Here is a 14,347-nt window from a genome sequence, read left to right as displayed (position 1 = left end):
CCAGTAGGTTACTGACAAGTCAATATAGTGTAGGGACATGAAAATGTGGAAACAAAACTGGGTTTGTGTCAGCCGTTTATGTTTGTCAGGAGGGAAACAAATACTCAGCATTGTCATAGCCTGAGGCTGGAAGCAGCTTTTGCTGGTGCAGGTCTTGATGTTCCTGAAGGTGTTGGGAGTGCAGGAGCATATTGACTTTCCTTAGGAGCAGTTGGTGCACCTTCTTTGCTATTTTCAGTGTCAATTAAAATGTGAGGTAGACCTTGAGCAGCTCAAGGCTTCACTGAAGCTCCTCTGAAGTGAGACTGTTGTGAATGATAAGACTACTTGGTTTTACTGACACTTAAAGCAGAGGTTGTTGTCCAGGCGCCAAGATGTGACAACTAAGGTGATTTCTGTTCAGTCTGCAAATTAGCTGCAGCAGCAGACACCTAAAGGATATCAGCAGTCGACGCTTATGTTCGTCAGGTTTATCAGCAATGCTGCTGTGACACTAGAGTCAGTACAGTCAATGCAGGTGAAGGTTTGGGGGCCGTAAACATTATCTCTTCCATCTCATCAGCGTCTCTCAAATGAAGGACGGCGAAGAGGACTGAAGGACGCCGATACTTTTGCTTTAAATAGTTTCAGCTGGAAAAAAAAAAAAAAACAGGAAAGGAGGAATGACCACAAGTAAATCATAATTGAAAGTTTATTAACAGTTTCGATTACAAATTTGTTCTGCATTAAATTCCATTACAGTACAAACCGGGAACTGAAGTAAAAGGCCACGCACTAGAGCTGAGGGACAAGAGGAAGAAAAAGAAAAGGGCTTCTCCAGCAGACGTGTGAGGTGCTGGAGAGCGAAGACAGCTGGGGGGCGGAAACAAAAGAGAAAACAACAGCAGACGATAGCAGATGAGGGAGGACAGAAGTGAGCTCATCAGAACAACACAACCCTTCATAGAAGGGGAGAATACAGACCTCCGGCAGCTTCACACAGCGCTGCAAAGAATGTCGCCACGTGTTTTAAAACAGGACGCAAAACGACATACGGATTATTTCCACATTTGCACTGAAACATGCCAACTGCATGATCTCCGAGGCGGTGCGCCGCTTTCTTCAGCTTACCGAGCGCCATTTAAATCACTCGCAAAATAGCGAGGAAGACACAACGTAATCGAACTGAATCTGGCGACGCTCAAATCAAGATGAAATCATAAAATCGAGGATGAACACGGGGAGAGAGGGGAAACGGATCCAGGGCCAGAGGAATCTCTAGGCGATCGGAGAATGCCGGCGGCTGATTGGCCGGTGTCGTCGCGGCCAGGAGGAAGCCGGTGGCCCCCTCTTTAGGAATCGGGAGGTTGGAAGGTCTTGGAGGTGGCAAGCATGGCTCGCACTTTGGCCATCAGATCCTGAAAAGAGAGAAAGAGTAAAGGTACTGTGGGAAAAGCAGCAAAGTATCTCATTTTGAATTAATAGACAAAGAAACATTCATGTTGGTATTACTATTCATTTGAATTGCTCCCTGTTGTGCGAAGGAGCTGCGAGCGGTTGCCACTGGGAATCAATTCCCCACGCTGCAGCTTTCAAATACTTTTTTTTTTTTGCTCATTCTGTTGTTTTGCCACCACGAGCCGCTCCCCCTCGTGTCGAAGGTTAATATACTGTGGTAAATTAAAAGTGGGTTCGGAGTGCGCTTCCTTCCCTCGAGCCATCAGGAATTCCTTAATACAGCTTAGAAGATATTTGAAGTATAATACCCTGTAAGCGCTGAGAATTAGATGCATCATCTCCTCCCCAAAGCCTCATATCTACAGTCACCTAATCCTCTGTTTCAACAGCTGACCTACTCAGTATGTCTTCAAGTAGTAAAAAAAACAAACGGGTATTGTTAAATGAACATTAATATTTGATTGTGTGGAGGGGGGGGGCAGCACTACTGCAGCAGCCTGCCTGGCGCGAGCACAGAATGCATCGCATGACGGGAGTCAAACAACGTCTCTATTAATTGGAAATTAAATGTAATGTTAGGTCAAGCTGAACGACTGCAGGCATTATGTTACGTCATGTAAAAAACAACAACAACTGTAGCAAGTAAGGCACTGCCAAATTTCCAAATCCCATTCCTTCCATTTTTTTTTAGGTGGAAATATTTATTGCTGACCAGGGTACAAATGCTTGCATTGCTGAATAGGAAATGTTGATTTGCATCCCAGGACCGATTAATACACGCATGGACAAATATCCAACCTTGAGCTCTCCTGACAGATGAGACAAATTAACAGCTGTAATCACGGAGGGAATGAGCTGTCATATCAAATCACTCGAAAGGCACTTTGTCTCTCAACCCTGGCGTATCCGAATGCGCATACACATACACACACACACGGACTTGTGCAGGGAGTGTGACAAACAAACAATGCTCCAAATTATTAACGGCCAAGTGGGAAGTTGCTCTACGGTTGATTCTTGTCTCGGCAGCAGCAATTGTACGACATTAATAGATTATCAGGAGTTACAGCGGTCACACAGGGGACGGCCAGCTCTGGTTAGATCACACTGAATAAGGATGGAGCCTCTAAAAGATGCATAGGATGTTGACCTAAATATTCCTTATGTCATCCAACATTATATAAAACATATATACAAGTTTATATTTGAAAACTCTTTAATAATCCAAATCTATGTCTGACAGTGTACTTCCTACTGTACTGCTACTGAAACATATTTCCATCTAATGAGGTGTTTAAACAAAAAAATTCACAGATTTGCAAATGAAAGCTGCAAGTCTAAACTATCCCTTCATAACATACTGAATGTCTTGAGGGAGTTATGCAACATCTGGAGTTTCCTCTTCATCCCCATCACACGTTCACACACCTGCCTGCCAGAACCTCTCCACCACCTTTCATTTAATCTGTTATGCTGGAAGACGACCTAGAGTGGACCGGACCATCTCAAAGTTTTGAAAAATAAAAATAAAACGAAGAAGAAACACACACACACACACACACACACACACACACACACACACACAAAATTAATTCCAAAAACTAAAATACAAAGAAAAAACCAACCTAAGCCTGGTCTTAAAGTGGACAAAGCATCTATCAGACGGAGTAAACCAAAACAAATGTAAAACAGGGGGACAGGAGACGGAGGACGAAAGACAAACAGGAGGAGAGTGAGAGACTGGTTGAGGCGAACAGCAACCGGGCCCCCTCGGGGAAGAGGAGACCATTAGGCAGATGAGGATGCGCTGAATTATTCAACATGTGTTTGTAAAACATCACAGATGGGGTATAAGTAGTTAGCGGTTGTGAATCTGTGCGTGTTGCAACAGCGGAGAACAGCATGTTTTTTTTCCCCGTGTCGGAATCGTGGAGATGAAGGACGGAGGAGGAGTTGTGTTTGACTATGTGAGAGAAGGACATTTCCATGTGCCGTTTCATGCACCGAGAGCTGTGAAATGAGCGGTGTTTTACATCTGCGGTGCATCTGGTGAGTAAACACCGGACAGTCTGACATTCTCCCTCCCTCCCTCCCTCCCTCCCTCACACACACACACACACACACACACTGGCCCATGGCCAGAGGAGAGAAAATGTTCCAAATGTTGTGTAAGTTGAACCAGTGTTCACAGAATAGCCAGTGTCGCCTCTCCATTCACACTCCATTGACCTCCATTAACTCGAGTCCCAATGCTTCTCGGGTTCTGGCCTCGACTGCAACCTCTCACCACATTCAGTGCAACACTGAGTTTCTTGTAGGTTTTAACTGCTCCTACACCACAAGGTTTAACATTGCAGCGCTACACTATCCAGCTACTACATAATACCAATGCTACAGTTCACATCTACCGTCCACACAGGCACACACCTCCGTCCTTTAATGCACGCGGTTGCATGAAGATCAAATACATAAAAAAAAAAAAAGATTGCATCACGTGCAAGTAGAAATGACTGACATTTCAGGATGAATAATAATTTGGGTGGTGAGACGGTTGCCTGAGAGGTCTCTCATCTCGGGATTGATTTAAGCCTTTCGACTAATCAAGGTGATGCAGTCTGAAATGTGTCTGGAGGGATGTGTCTCCGTGTTCAAATAGCAGTAGAGAATTAAGCAAATGAACAGCGTGTCACTGTGTTGCACTTAAGAGCTGGTGGAGAGAGCCGAGCCAGACAAAAATAGATAATAAAAACTTAAGCTGAAGAGGAAAACAGTTGTGACTCGTTGTCCTAATGAGAACCGATTCAAGTCAAAAGTGGCTTGACAACACTCTGGAGCCTTTTTTTTTTGTTGTAATTTAACAAAGAAAAATAACTCAAACACTCATTTGATTAAATGAATCTAGTAATCTGTACGCTCTTCTTTCCTTCCCGACATCTCTTCAGCTCCATGCCTATTTCCTCCTCTAGAACTGGTGAGTGTGCACGCATTTGGTTTGTGAAAGCGGCGCGATAAACAGTCACGAGTTGGACATTGTTATTGTAAACCGGTTGGAACAGGGACAATGTGAGGAGTGCGAGGTTATATATATACATTTTAAAATATATTTCTGTACCACTTATTCAGACACAGCGTTCCTCTCAATCGCCCAAATGAGGAACACAAAGCTCGGCGGATAAGCAAAACACAGACGCATCCCATTTAATGTGTCGCACACCAACAGATGCGAGCGAGCACAATGCACGAAGCACCGCCGTTCCGACAATCGGTGCACAAACTGTGAGAAAGTGGCTGCACGCAGAGCCTGGAGTGTGATTGCTGTAATTTCATACGGATTGGAAGTGTCTACGCCATCTTTAACACTCAACGGGGGATCGCAGCTTCTGTGAGTCATTGACGACATCATCAAGTCAGTAACGTATCGCGGGGTTCCCACACGTTCTCAAACTCGAGGACTTTTTCAATGATGTTTTCAGGCACAATTCCCTGTTACAAAGCGCCATTAGCATTCGTTTGGAGTTGTGTTTCTGGACGTCTAATGAATGAAAAGTCCAATATTCACTGTCTCTTAGTATGTATCTGGCTGTGAAGCTGCTAAATGCTGAAACTCACTCTAAAGCGCCGTAAAGAATTCTCTGTAGGAGCATGAGTGCACATTGTCATTTGATATTATTTATTAGATCAAAATATAGATTATAGAGGCTTAAAGGTTGGATTGGAAAACAAAAACCTGTACAGTCTACAGCCGAGGAGGCAAAAAACACATGAAAAAACACAGACAAAAATCAAAAGGTTTGACGTCTGTGAAGAGGAGAGGTTGACAAATTCATCGATTTTTGGGAGGAACAACTCAATGAACTTAACCTCCAACAGCTCAGCAGAAGTGGTAAACCTGTCTTTTTTTTGGGGTTTGAATGTACAAGTGCTGGAAGACGGCACATTAGCTCTGCCTGCTTCCTCCACAGAGAGGTGAAATCCAACATCCAAAGAGACTGCTTTTTTTTTGTCAGGGGTAAGTTCACCAAGGTCTCTGTATCCTTGCCACTCAACCGGCACCCACTCTCCCTAAATTCTTGGCTACGCTCCCAGAAGGAGTGCATGGGGGTGGGGGGTGGAAGTGCAATTTTAGACAGGGTGAATTGCTTCAGCTGTAGCGTGCAAACCTTTGTGAGATTGTTGAAATGGCAGCTTATGGGTAACGATGCCAATGTTACTTCTGTAGAGGTAGACAAAATACCGGAAACACCTTTCAGCCCTGGAAACTGCTGCTTGAGAAAACTCCAGCTGATTGGACTGTAAGCTTCACTTTGATTACAGGATATGACTTGATACACACAGATGGTTCAAAAAATGAATTCACGGTCCGAGGCAGCACTTTCCGTCTTTCCTCTTTGCACGATGGAAATACATAAAAGCACTCTACGTGTATTCGGTAGGCTGTAAAAGTTCAGGAGAGGACATGTTTGGGTTGAAAGCAAAAGAACAATACCTGAGTTATTTTGGACTGAACAGAGGATACAATGGATGAGGCCACTGCCTTGTCTTTGTCCAGAGAACCACCCCTGTAGGGAGAGAGAGAGAAAACCAATCATGTTAACAGGAGAGGCTATACAATATTCATAATATCTTCTGAGATGTTCAAAGTTGGAGAGACTTCAAGAGCTGTAAGAAGGGAGAGAGAGGAGAGGGGAAGAGACAGAGAGGTGAAAGAGGAGTGGCACGTTATCTGTAAAAAATTTTTTTTAAATATCCACCCAGAGCCAAAACTACCACATCAACAATGTCAAACGCAGACAAGTTTATAATGCCAAAAAATCACAGGGTCTGTCTAAAGCCCCCAAAGAGTCTCTGTACAAGGCTCTGATGTCTGTCTGTCTGTCTCTGTATATGAATGATATGCAGATCTCTTTAGGTGACATGCTGCAATGCTGGGTTTAATATTTAAGGGTAATGCTGAGTCACAGAGTTCCTACAGTAACTGTTGAGCGGGTAGGTAGTGTCACATATTTAGGGAGGATTTTAGACACCAACTTGAATTGTAATGAACACTCAGAGCACACCGTTTCTTTTCGGGATATCAAATAGCTTTGATGTGGAGGATTGTTTAGTCACTCTAGTAGAAAGTATAATTTAGGAGCAAACGTCAGCTCACAAGAATAGTTAAAACTACCAGCAAGATGAAACAGAACCCCCCCAGAGAGACAGCCCAGCACCCAGGAGGAGAGCAACATTAGTAGTTGAGGACTCTTCACGTCCTCTGCTTAATGGAGACGATGTAGTGCACCCACAGCAGTGATTAACATCTCTTATTCTCCATCATCGTACTAAACAAATGACTTTACCGAGACTGCTGTTTTTTTTAATCACGACTATTTACAATATGTAAATACTTGTTCATATTTCAGCACTTTAATCCCAGCCTTTTGGAACACTTATGAATAATTTATTGTTTCTTATCTCATTTTTTGTTTTTTTAAGTGTATGTATGTCTGTGATGCCAAAGACAAATATCCATGCGATGAAGATGTGTATTCTGCTGTCGGTGCCTAAACTTTTTTTATGATTCATCTCGAGATGTTCAAAATAGGCGAAGTCGTGCGCATCGAGTTGATAAAAACACAACGGGGGACAAGAAACGGCAGAACACACTGCTGCTTGGAACGCTCTGCTTATGTGGCCTACAAGTGTTTCCGTTTTTGTGGTCACTCAAGTGTGTGTCAGCCAATGCGTGATCTGGAACGATGAGGCTGTAGTAAGAGCTTTTAATAAGGTGATAAAGATTTGGATTGAGAAAGATTGACTTCGTAATGAGCGGACAGATGACCTCAATAAAGAGGCCAAGAATTTAATTTTACAGCACTTTCAAAATAGGCCGTTCCTTTGCATAAAACATCCCCAATAGTGGCTCGTATTGGCTCCTCTGTCCCAACGTGATGATCATTTGTTCAGAAATGATGTTTCCACTCCTACTTATTCCGTGTGACACAACCGATACTTTGAATAATGCAAAATACAATGAGCTCTTTCCCTTCCTTTGATGTTCAGTTTAACACTTTCACTTTATCTTTACAGACACTTGACTAACTAATACTCCCGAGGATCTCACGCTGACCTCGACTGAGATTGTTTCCATGAACTTCTTTTAAATATTCAAGCAAATATTTCTTGCAGCCACGACACACAGCGATGGGGAGTTCCTTTGCCCCCCCGACCCTCGCCTTGTAATCGCTTCATGGGAAGAAAAACAACCCTCCAAATCTATTTAGTCCTCTCTAAAATTGCTTCAAGATATATATTCAGGATTTTCTGATAAGCTGGAGAGGCAACACTTAAGAAATGCATCATTTTCTTCTTTTTTTTTTTTTAACAATACTTGAGAATGCCACAACTGATTATTTGATTTAATAATGGCAGACTGAAAACCACTATCTTTACAGACACCGTGCAGCAAATACATGCTGCTCAGAGTGGACGGTAATCTCTCAAGAAACCTGTTTTAAAAAACATCCTGAGAGTACAATTTCTCCGGCTGAGCTCAAACTGTAGTGAGGGTGATGATGTACGAAGGGACCGCTTCAAGGCCAGGAGATACCCTATCGCACGCACGCACACAACTTGCTGAAGAATTCTTTAAATATTCAGAAGTGAATGTCTGCAGCTTTAAATTGTCTCTGTTGGAAATAATTTTAATTGCAAACCAACAACCGTAAGACCTCAGACGGGATTGTGTCCGCTGCCATGAATACCTCTGTGCCTGAGCACCTTGAAGCTGAACGATGTTGGCTCCGAGCCATCATATCACTGGCTCCTTAGATTGAATGCTTGGGTCTCTCCCGTCTATACTGGATGTACACAATTCCTCGGGCAAACTTTGTTTTACCCACTAGCTTTTCATATTCACAAAGCTAGCATACATCAGACTGGCAGTATGTCATCCAGCGTGGGCTCTGACCATCACGCTGTTTTTAGGGCGGGAAACCATCCCTCGTTCTTCGTAGACGGCAACGGCGTTTAGAGGAAGATGAAACGCGTCTCCAAACTTCTACCTTAAACAGACTGGTGTACAACAATAACGCTATGCTGTAGAGTTAATGTGTAGTTGGTTGGCTACATACTTAATGCCTTGCTCAAAGACTGAGGCTGAATACAACTAGTCTAGTTTAGGACAAGCAAGACAGAGGTTACATTTAGGCTTTAATGGTCATATTTTCAAACATTACGTTTCACTTGAATGGGTTTTAAGACGAGGACTAATATGTTTGATGAACATAATACTATATTGGGTAATAAGTTGGGCTGCAGTTATTAGAGTATAAAATTCCGCAATCTCTTTTTCTCTCTTGCGACCACACAAAATTGTCCTTGGAAGTAAAATTGGGTGAGCTTAGGTAGTTTTCTGCAGCTTACTTTAGAGGAAATAATCCATTACTTACACTTTTGCTGTTTTTTTTGGTTTGTTTTTTGAAAGGCTAAATGAAAATACACCACACTCCAAATTCTTGTATCACTCTTGCTACAGCCCCATGCACACCACTTCAACATGTGGAGAAAAAAAACGTTTATTTCACAACAATATCAGTAAAAAAATCATGTTTTTAAGAAAGAGTTAGTGTTCGTCATCATGCTCAGTTTGGTCTTCGACAGGGTGCATCAGCACAGTTTTCACAGTTTGCTATAATTGCCAACTGCTGTGCTCTGTTTGTTTCATAAGAGACGATTGTTCGATCTATTGGTCAAAATGAGACGCATTTAAAAGCAAAAGTAATAGAAATTGCATCAATCTCCTTGGCTGGAAGTCCTCCCAACAAGCTTGCGTTTCTTTAGTGAAGAGACATTCAGTTATACCTGGGAAAGCAGTTGATTGACAGGCGTGTAGAGGGTTACCTGGAGTGGGCCAGGCTGGAGGCGGGGCTAGCTGACGGGGACAAAGCTCTGCCGGGCGAGGAATACGGGGAGAGAGAGGAACCCACGATTTGCATCTGTCCCGAGGATGACAAGAAGCTCCTTCGTTTTTCAGGAGGGGACCTTTGGGGGGGACAAAATGTGAGAAGGAACCGAAACATCGCAGATTCAAGCAGCAACGCCGTACAACACACAATACATCAAGGGCGTGGAGGACTGTCTGAAGGCCGAGCTTGTGTATTCAGCAAAGCCCTACTTTAAATTCACTGGTGCAGTTTCCACCAGTGGTCATTTGGGGATTAAAAATCTGCCTTGTAGGTATGTTCGCTAAATCTACTCTTATACAGACACAATCTAAAACATTACTCAATGTATAGTACACACACACACACACACACCCACACCCACACCCACACACCGTATTATCAACACCATTGTGCGAATGTCATAGCATCTCTCTGCCTTGACAGGTGAAATAAATCAATGCTTTCTGTGATAAAATAAACACTGGCGTACGTGAGGACCCGTGATTTCTTTCCCTCAGCGCAGACTCGTGAAGTCTGCCGATAGGTTTACCTGGATCTCGAATGCCCCCTGGGCAGGCCGGAGCTGCTGCTGGGATGATGGCGCTCCCGCTCTCTCTCGTCACGTCTCCTCTCCGTCGAGGGGCCCCTCCTGTCCCGTCTCCCCGGGGAGTGCGAGCGGGATCTGGCCAGACAAGGAGGACAAAGAAAAAGTGTAAAAAGAGGAGGTGAAGCCATTCACTTACACACGACAGAGCGTCAGCAGGCGAGAGCTGATGCATTTGAAATGAAGCACGCGGACAAAAGAGGGTGGAAAAGACCGAATAGCCAGAGAACGGTTTGCAGTGATTCCATTAGAGTACTGGCCGAGGTGGATGTGGCACAATACACATCAAGGCAGTAGAGCCTCAATACAGTGCGACTGGGCCACAGCACAGAAACACATATCATGATTGCGTGAATTACTTTAATACACATCATGGACTTTAAATATGTAAATACTGTTTTTCTAAACTAGTCTGAAAAGAAAACAGCATTAAATATGTATGGACTATATACTGTATATGTGAGATTAATTCACTTCTCAAGATTTCTTTGCATAAAGGATTAACTTTCTGCACTGGCTGGTATGTAGAGCACGCACATCATTTACAGGCATGAAATAGCCGCGGTTACAGGAGGAAGTTATACCCTTGTTTTCTAAAAACAAAGCCCAAAAGGAAAAGGCCAGCGGAGGTAATGTCAGCTTTGTTTATCCACCCAGCGGTGGATAAACAAAGCAGGCTGGTCAACATTGGCCTATTTGACAGATAAATGGCACCAACAAAGCAGCCCTTAATTTGATTCATAAATTCATTCCACATTGACTATTTTCTTCCTGGAAACGAGAAAGAAAAGACAACAAGAAATTTAAAAAAAGACAGAAAAAATGCATTATTTTCTATTAATGTTTTTGTTTATGCACTAAAGGTTCAGCTGAACTATAAAACAGAGGGTGAATCATCACTTGGTTCTCAGTCTGTCACATTAAATGTCTTATACAGCAGCTGCACCAATCACAGACCCGCTTCGCCAACTAGGTAAGTTTATATCCGGAGGAAGCTCTGTTTCCTGACTCATCCCTGTAATGTGCATTGCATAAACCGAAAGGAAGAAGGTATTTTTAAATTCTTTCTGCAGCAAAGCAGCATTAAAAAACAACAATAAAAGTGCTTCCTACCAAAGGGCTGTCATAGAGGGAACAAATATGTACGTGTACTCCAAGCACACCACTTTAAATAAAGATCAAATTTATCCGTTTGATACGTAGAAATTCTCCGCCCTGCCACTGACAGTTTTGAACGAGCGCATCGATCAACGGGGTCTTACCGGGACCTGCGGGATCTCTTGTAGGCACTGGGAAGGGAGTGTTTGCTCTTCGACTTTGACCTCGACTTCGATCTCGACCTCCTCTTGTGTTTCTTCTTCTTTTTGTCTTTGTCCCTCCCTTTGTGCCGGTCTCTGTCTCTTTCTTTCTCTCTCTCTCGATCTTTCTCTCTCTCTCTGTCTCTCTCTCGATCTTTCTCTCTCTCTCTGTCTCTCTCTCGATCTTTCTCTCTCTCTCTGTCTCTCTCTCGCTCCCTCTCTCGATCCCTCTCTCGATTTTTCTCTCGATCTCTGTCCCTGTCTCGATTTTTCTCTCGATCTCTGTCTCGATCTCTCGCTGCTCCTCTGGAGGTAGTGTGGGATGATGAGGAGGATGGAGGCTCCCTGCTGCGATGCGCTCCTTTGTTCTCCGCGGCCGCTCTTGGATCCTGAGGATACGCGGGTTGTGCAGACGACACTTGATGAGGCACAGGGTCACACAGGGCAGAGAGAGCTTCCTGCAACTAGAAACAAAAGGCAGAAAGAACAGGAGAGAGAGCAAAGACATCAGTGAAGGCATTGTTCCAACCGACACAATAGGACGCTGGACCTTTTCTTTTTCATTAGGGGAATTGTATGAATTCCCAAATGCTTGATGTCTCTATCGAGCTGTATTGATGTAGTTACAACAGAAGAAAGTGGTGGAATAATGTCACTAAAAGGGGCATGGATGGGATCATAACCAGCTGGCTCAGGCAAAGTCATAGTTCCTTCCTCTGCTGGGAAATTATTACTCATAAAAAAAAAAAAATAATTCCTTACTCAGCCGATTGAAATGTGCGAGTTACACAACTCAGTGCAGCCCTCTGGCTACATGCTGAGTTACAACTGTTAGCTGCAAAGTGCCTCTAATTACTCCGATGAGGGTCTGTCTGCTCGTATAACATTGACCTGCAGCTGGATTCCTGCTGAAAAGACGGCTTCGGTCCATCAGTGGGTTAAACACGACGCTAAATCTTCCAAGGCCAGATTTTATCTTCCAGGGTTGGGGTCTTGGATTGCTCCTGGGGGTTACCCATGTCACATATGTATGCTTTCACGGTACCAAAAGGGCATTTAGATAAAGATAAACATCAAATGGCATATTTTATAAGCCAACATTCACATGAATGGAGTGACTACCCAAGTGATGAGTGATAAATATGGAAGACAGAAAGGAAATGAATGTGCGCTGTGTGACTTCCATCTCTACAATTCAATCTTACCCATCTGCTAAAATTGGCAAGAAATGGGAGGAGCATAACAAGAGAGACAGGGAGGGACAGAAGGAAGTAGGGACATGATGATGATGAAAGTAGGAAGCAAATGCGGTAAAGAAGAACAGGCAGGAAACAAAGAGAGAGCACTCGCAACGGAAGACAATCAATAAGTATCTAAAAAAACACAGGCAGGGAAGAGGAAGAATATTTATTACACCTTTCTATTTGCACGCTATCTGGTGTCTGGGATAAGGGAGCGATAATGAAATGATAGGAAGCGAGGTTTGGTTTAAAATTAGGACTGACATATTGGGAAGCTTATCCCAACGCCAGAATGAGAAAACGCCTGCCCTCTCACACCTGCTTGGGCAAGATACGAAAGTTCGGACAGTAAGGGGAGCAACAATGAAAAAAAAGTTGCAGTCCACGTAGGGGATAGGAGAGGAGATGGAAAGCTAAGGAAAGGAGAGGAGAGGAGGAACACAGGAGGGATATTCTATCAATATAAAATAATAATAATCAAAATATATAAATGAATACTATATAATAAAGAAACAACTACTAATAACTAGAGCTACAGTTTAAAATGTAATACCTGAGTCACTGTTATAGGAAAGTCAGGTTGGCAATTTTAGTAGGTTTGATTTGAAAAGATGAATAAAAGAACTACAGCAGCACAAGCTGAACACATTCAGAGAGAGAGTTTAAAATGCACATATATTTCGGCTTGATTAGAAATCACAGTAATAAATACATCACTTCATTATAATCTCCCCAAGCTCAAAGAAAATAGAATCCATTTAATTAACTGAAACGCTGTGAAAGATGCACAGAACTCTTCTCATGTTAAATTAAATGTAGCACACAGAAAGAGCTCACAGTCACAATAATGTGCACTGCCTCTCTGTGTTTGCATCTGTACAAAACGGCATACAATCAAACACGACACGACGTCTTCATTCAGCTCTTTTCCCATTCTTGTGCATCGTCCGACATGACGAAATAAAGAATAGGCAGAGGCAGCAGAAAATCTCTATCTAATTAATAAGGAAATTGATGTGAGAACGTGTCGGGGAAATTCAGTGCGAGGAGCAGGCTAGCCTCCCTCGTGTTCACACCGGTCATTAATCAAAAAGCTTCCACTGCAAAATACGTTTTTTTTATTGTTTTTTTTAAATCAATCGCTGATGGAAGCCTGCGAGAGAAGGCTGGGAACGCTCTTACTCCTTCATGTCATTATTCTACAATTCATCAGCATTCTGAGCGGTGCCACTGCATCGGGGGCTCCCTCCATAACTGTACCGTCATGAGTGAATGAACATAAGAGAAACATTTATGTTGGTCATCTTTGGCCTGTCATAAGAGGTTATGTTTGGACATGCGTGATGATGATGGTGATCCCAAGTGGAGTATCTTCTTGTGGAGATACTGTCGTTACTTAACGTTGCTCGGTAGAGTTCAGTGATGGGATGTCTGTCAGGTTGGTCACCAGTGTGCTATTATTCCATACTGCGACAACAGTGCTGAAACATATGACCAATGGCAGCGTTTCAAAGTAAACAGTTACTCAGTCATGTAGCTACTTTTTTGATGAGGTAACTAGTTACATAAGTCCTTCTTCGGATAAACAAATCATCACACATGCTCGCAGCCTTGTGCCATCTGATAGAATCAAGGAGTAACAATAGAAGAAAATAAACCCCCACTGTACTTAATGTAACGCCTTAAATCTTGACTAGACTGAGCACCGACCAACACAAGCTCACAATCTCTAGCTGGCCGTACATCCAGGTATTCATTAGCAGGCCACAGTCCTGGATTGTGGAAGTCCCTTCAGGGCACACACACACACACACACACACACACACACACACACACACACAC

The 14,347-nt window shown here is 43.2% G+C and overlaps 1 protein-coding gene across 1 annotated transcript in view; it reads right to left on the bottom strand.

Annotated features, from left to right (window-relative positions):
- Positions 1–673: 673 nt before the first annotated feature.
- Positions 674–14,347, bottom strand: part of sfswap (splicing factor SWAP) — a 40,790-nt gene continuing 27,116 nt past the window's right edge. Inside the window, exons 15-20 of the mRNA XM_031855537.1 lie at positions 11,507–11,728; positions 11,229–11,362; positions 9,913–10,044; positions 9,319–9,459; positions 5,924–5,996; positions 674–1,397 (exon numbers count right to left, since the gene is read on the bottom strand). Coding sequence (XP_031711397.1) covers positions 1,332–1,397; positions 5,924–5,996; positions 9,319–9,459; positions 9,913–10,044; positions 11,229–11,362; positions 11,507–11,728 — 768 coding nt within the window. The 3' untranslated portion in view covers positions 674–1,331. The remainder of the gene's footprint in view (positions 1,398–5,923; positions 5,997–9,318; positions 9,460–9,912; positions 10,045–11,228; positions 11,363–11,506; positions 11,729–14,347) is intronic.

Source organism: Anarrhichthys ocellatus, unplaced genomic scaffold, assembly GCF_004355925.1.
Source record: "Anarrhichthys ocellatus isolate YVR2014 unplaced genomic scaffold, GSC_Weel_1.0 scaffold16, whole genome shotgun sequence".
NCBI classification, from domain to species: Eukaryota; Metazoa; Chordata; class Actinopteri; order Perciformes; family Anarhichadidae; genus Anarrhichthys; species Anarrhichthys ocellatus.
Note: the sequence above shows the minus strand (reverse complement) of the source record. Positions and strands in the feature narration are given on the sequence as shown.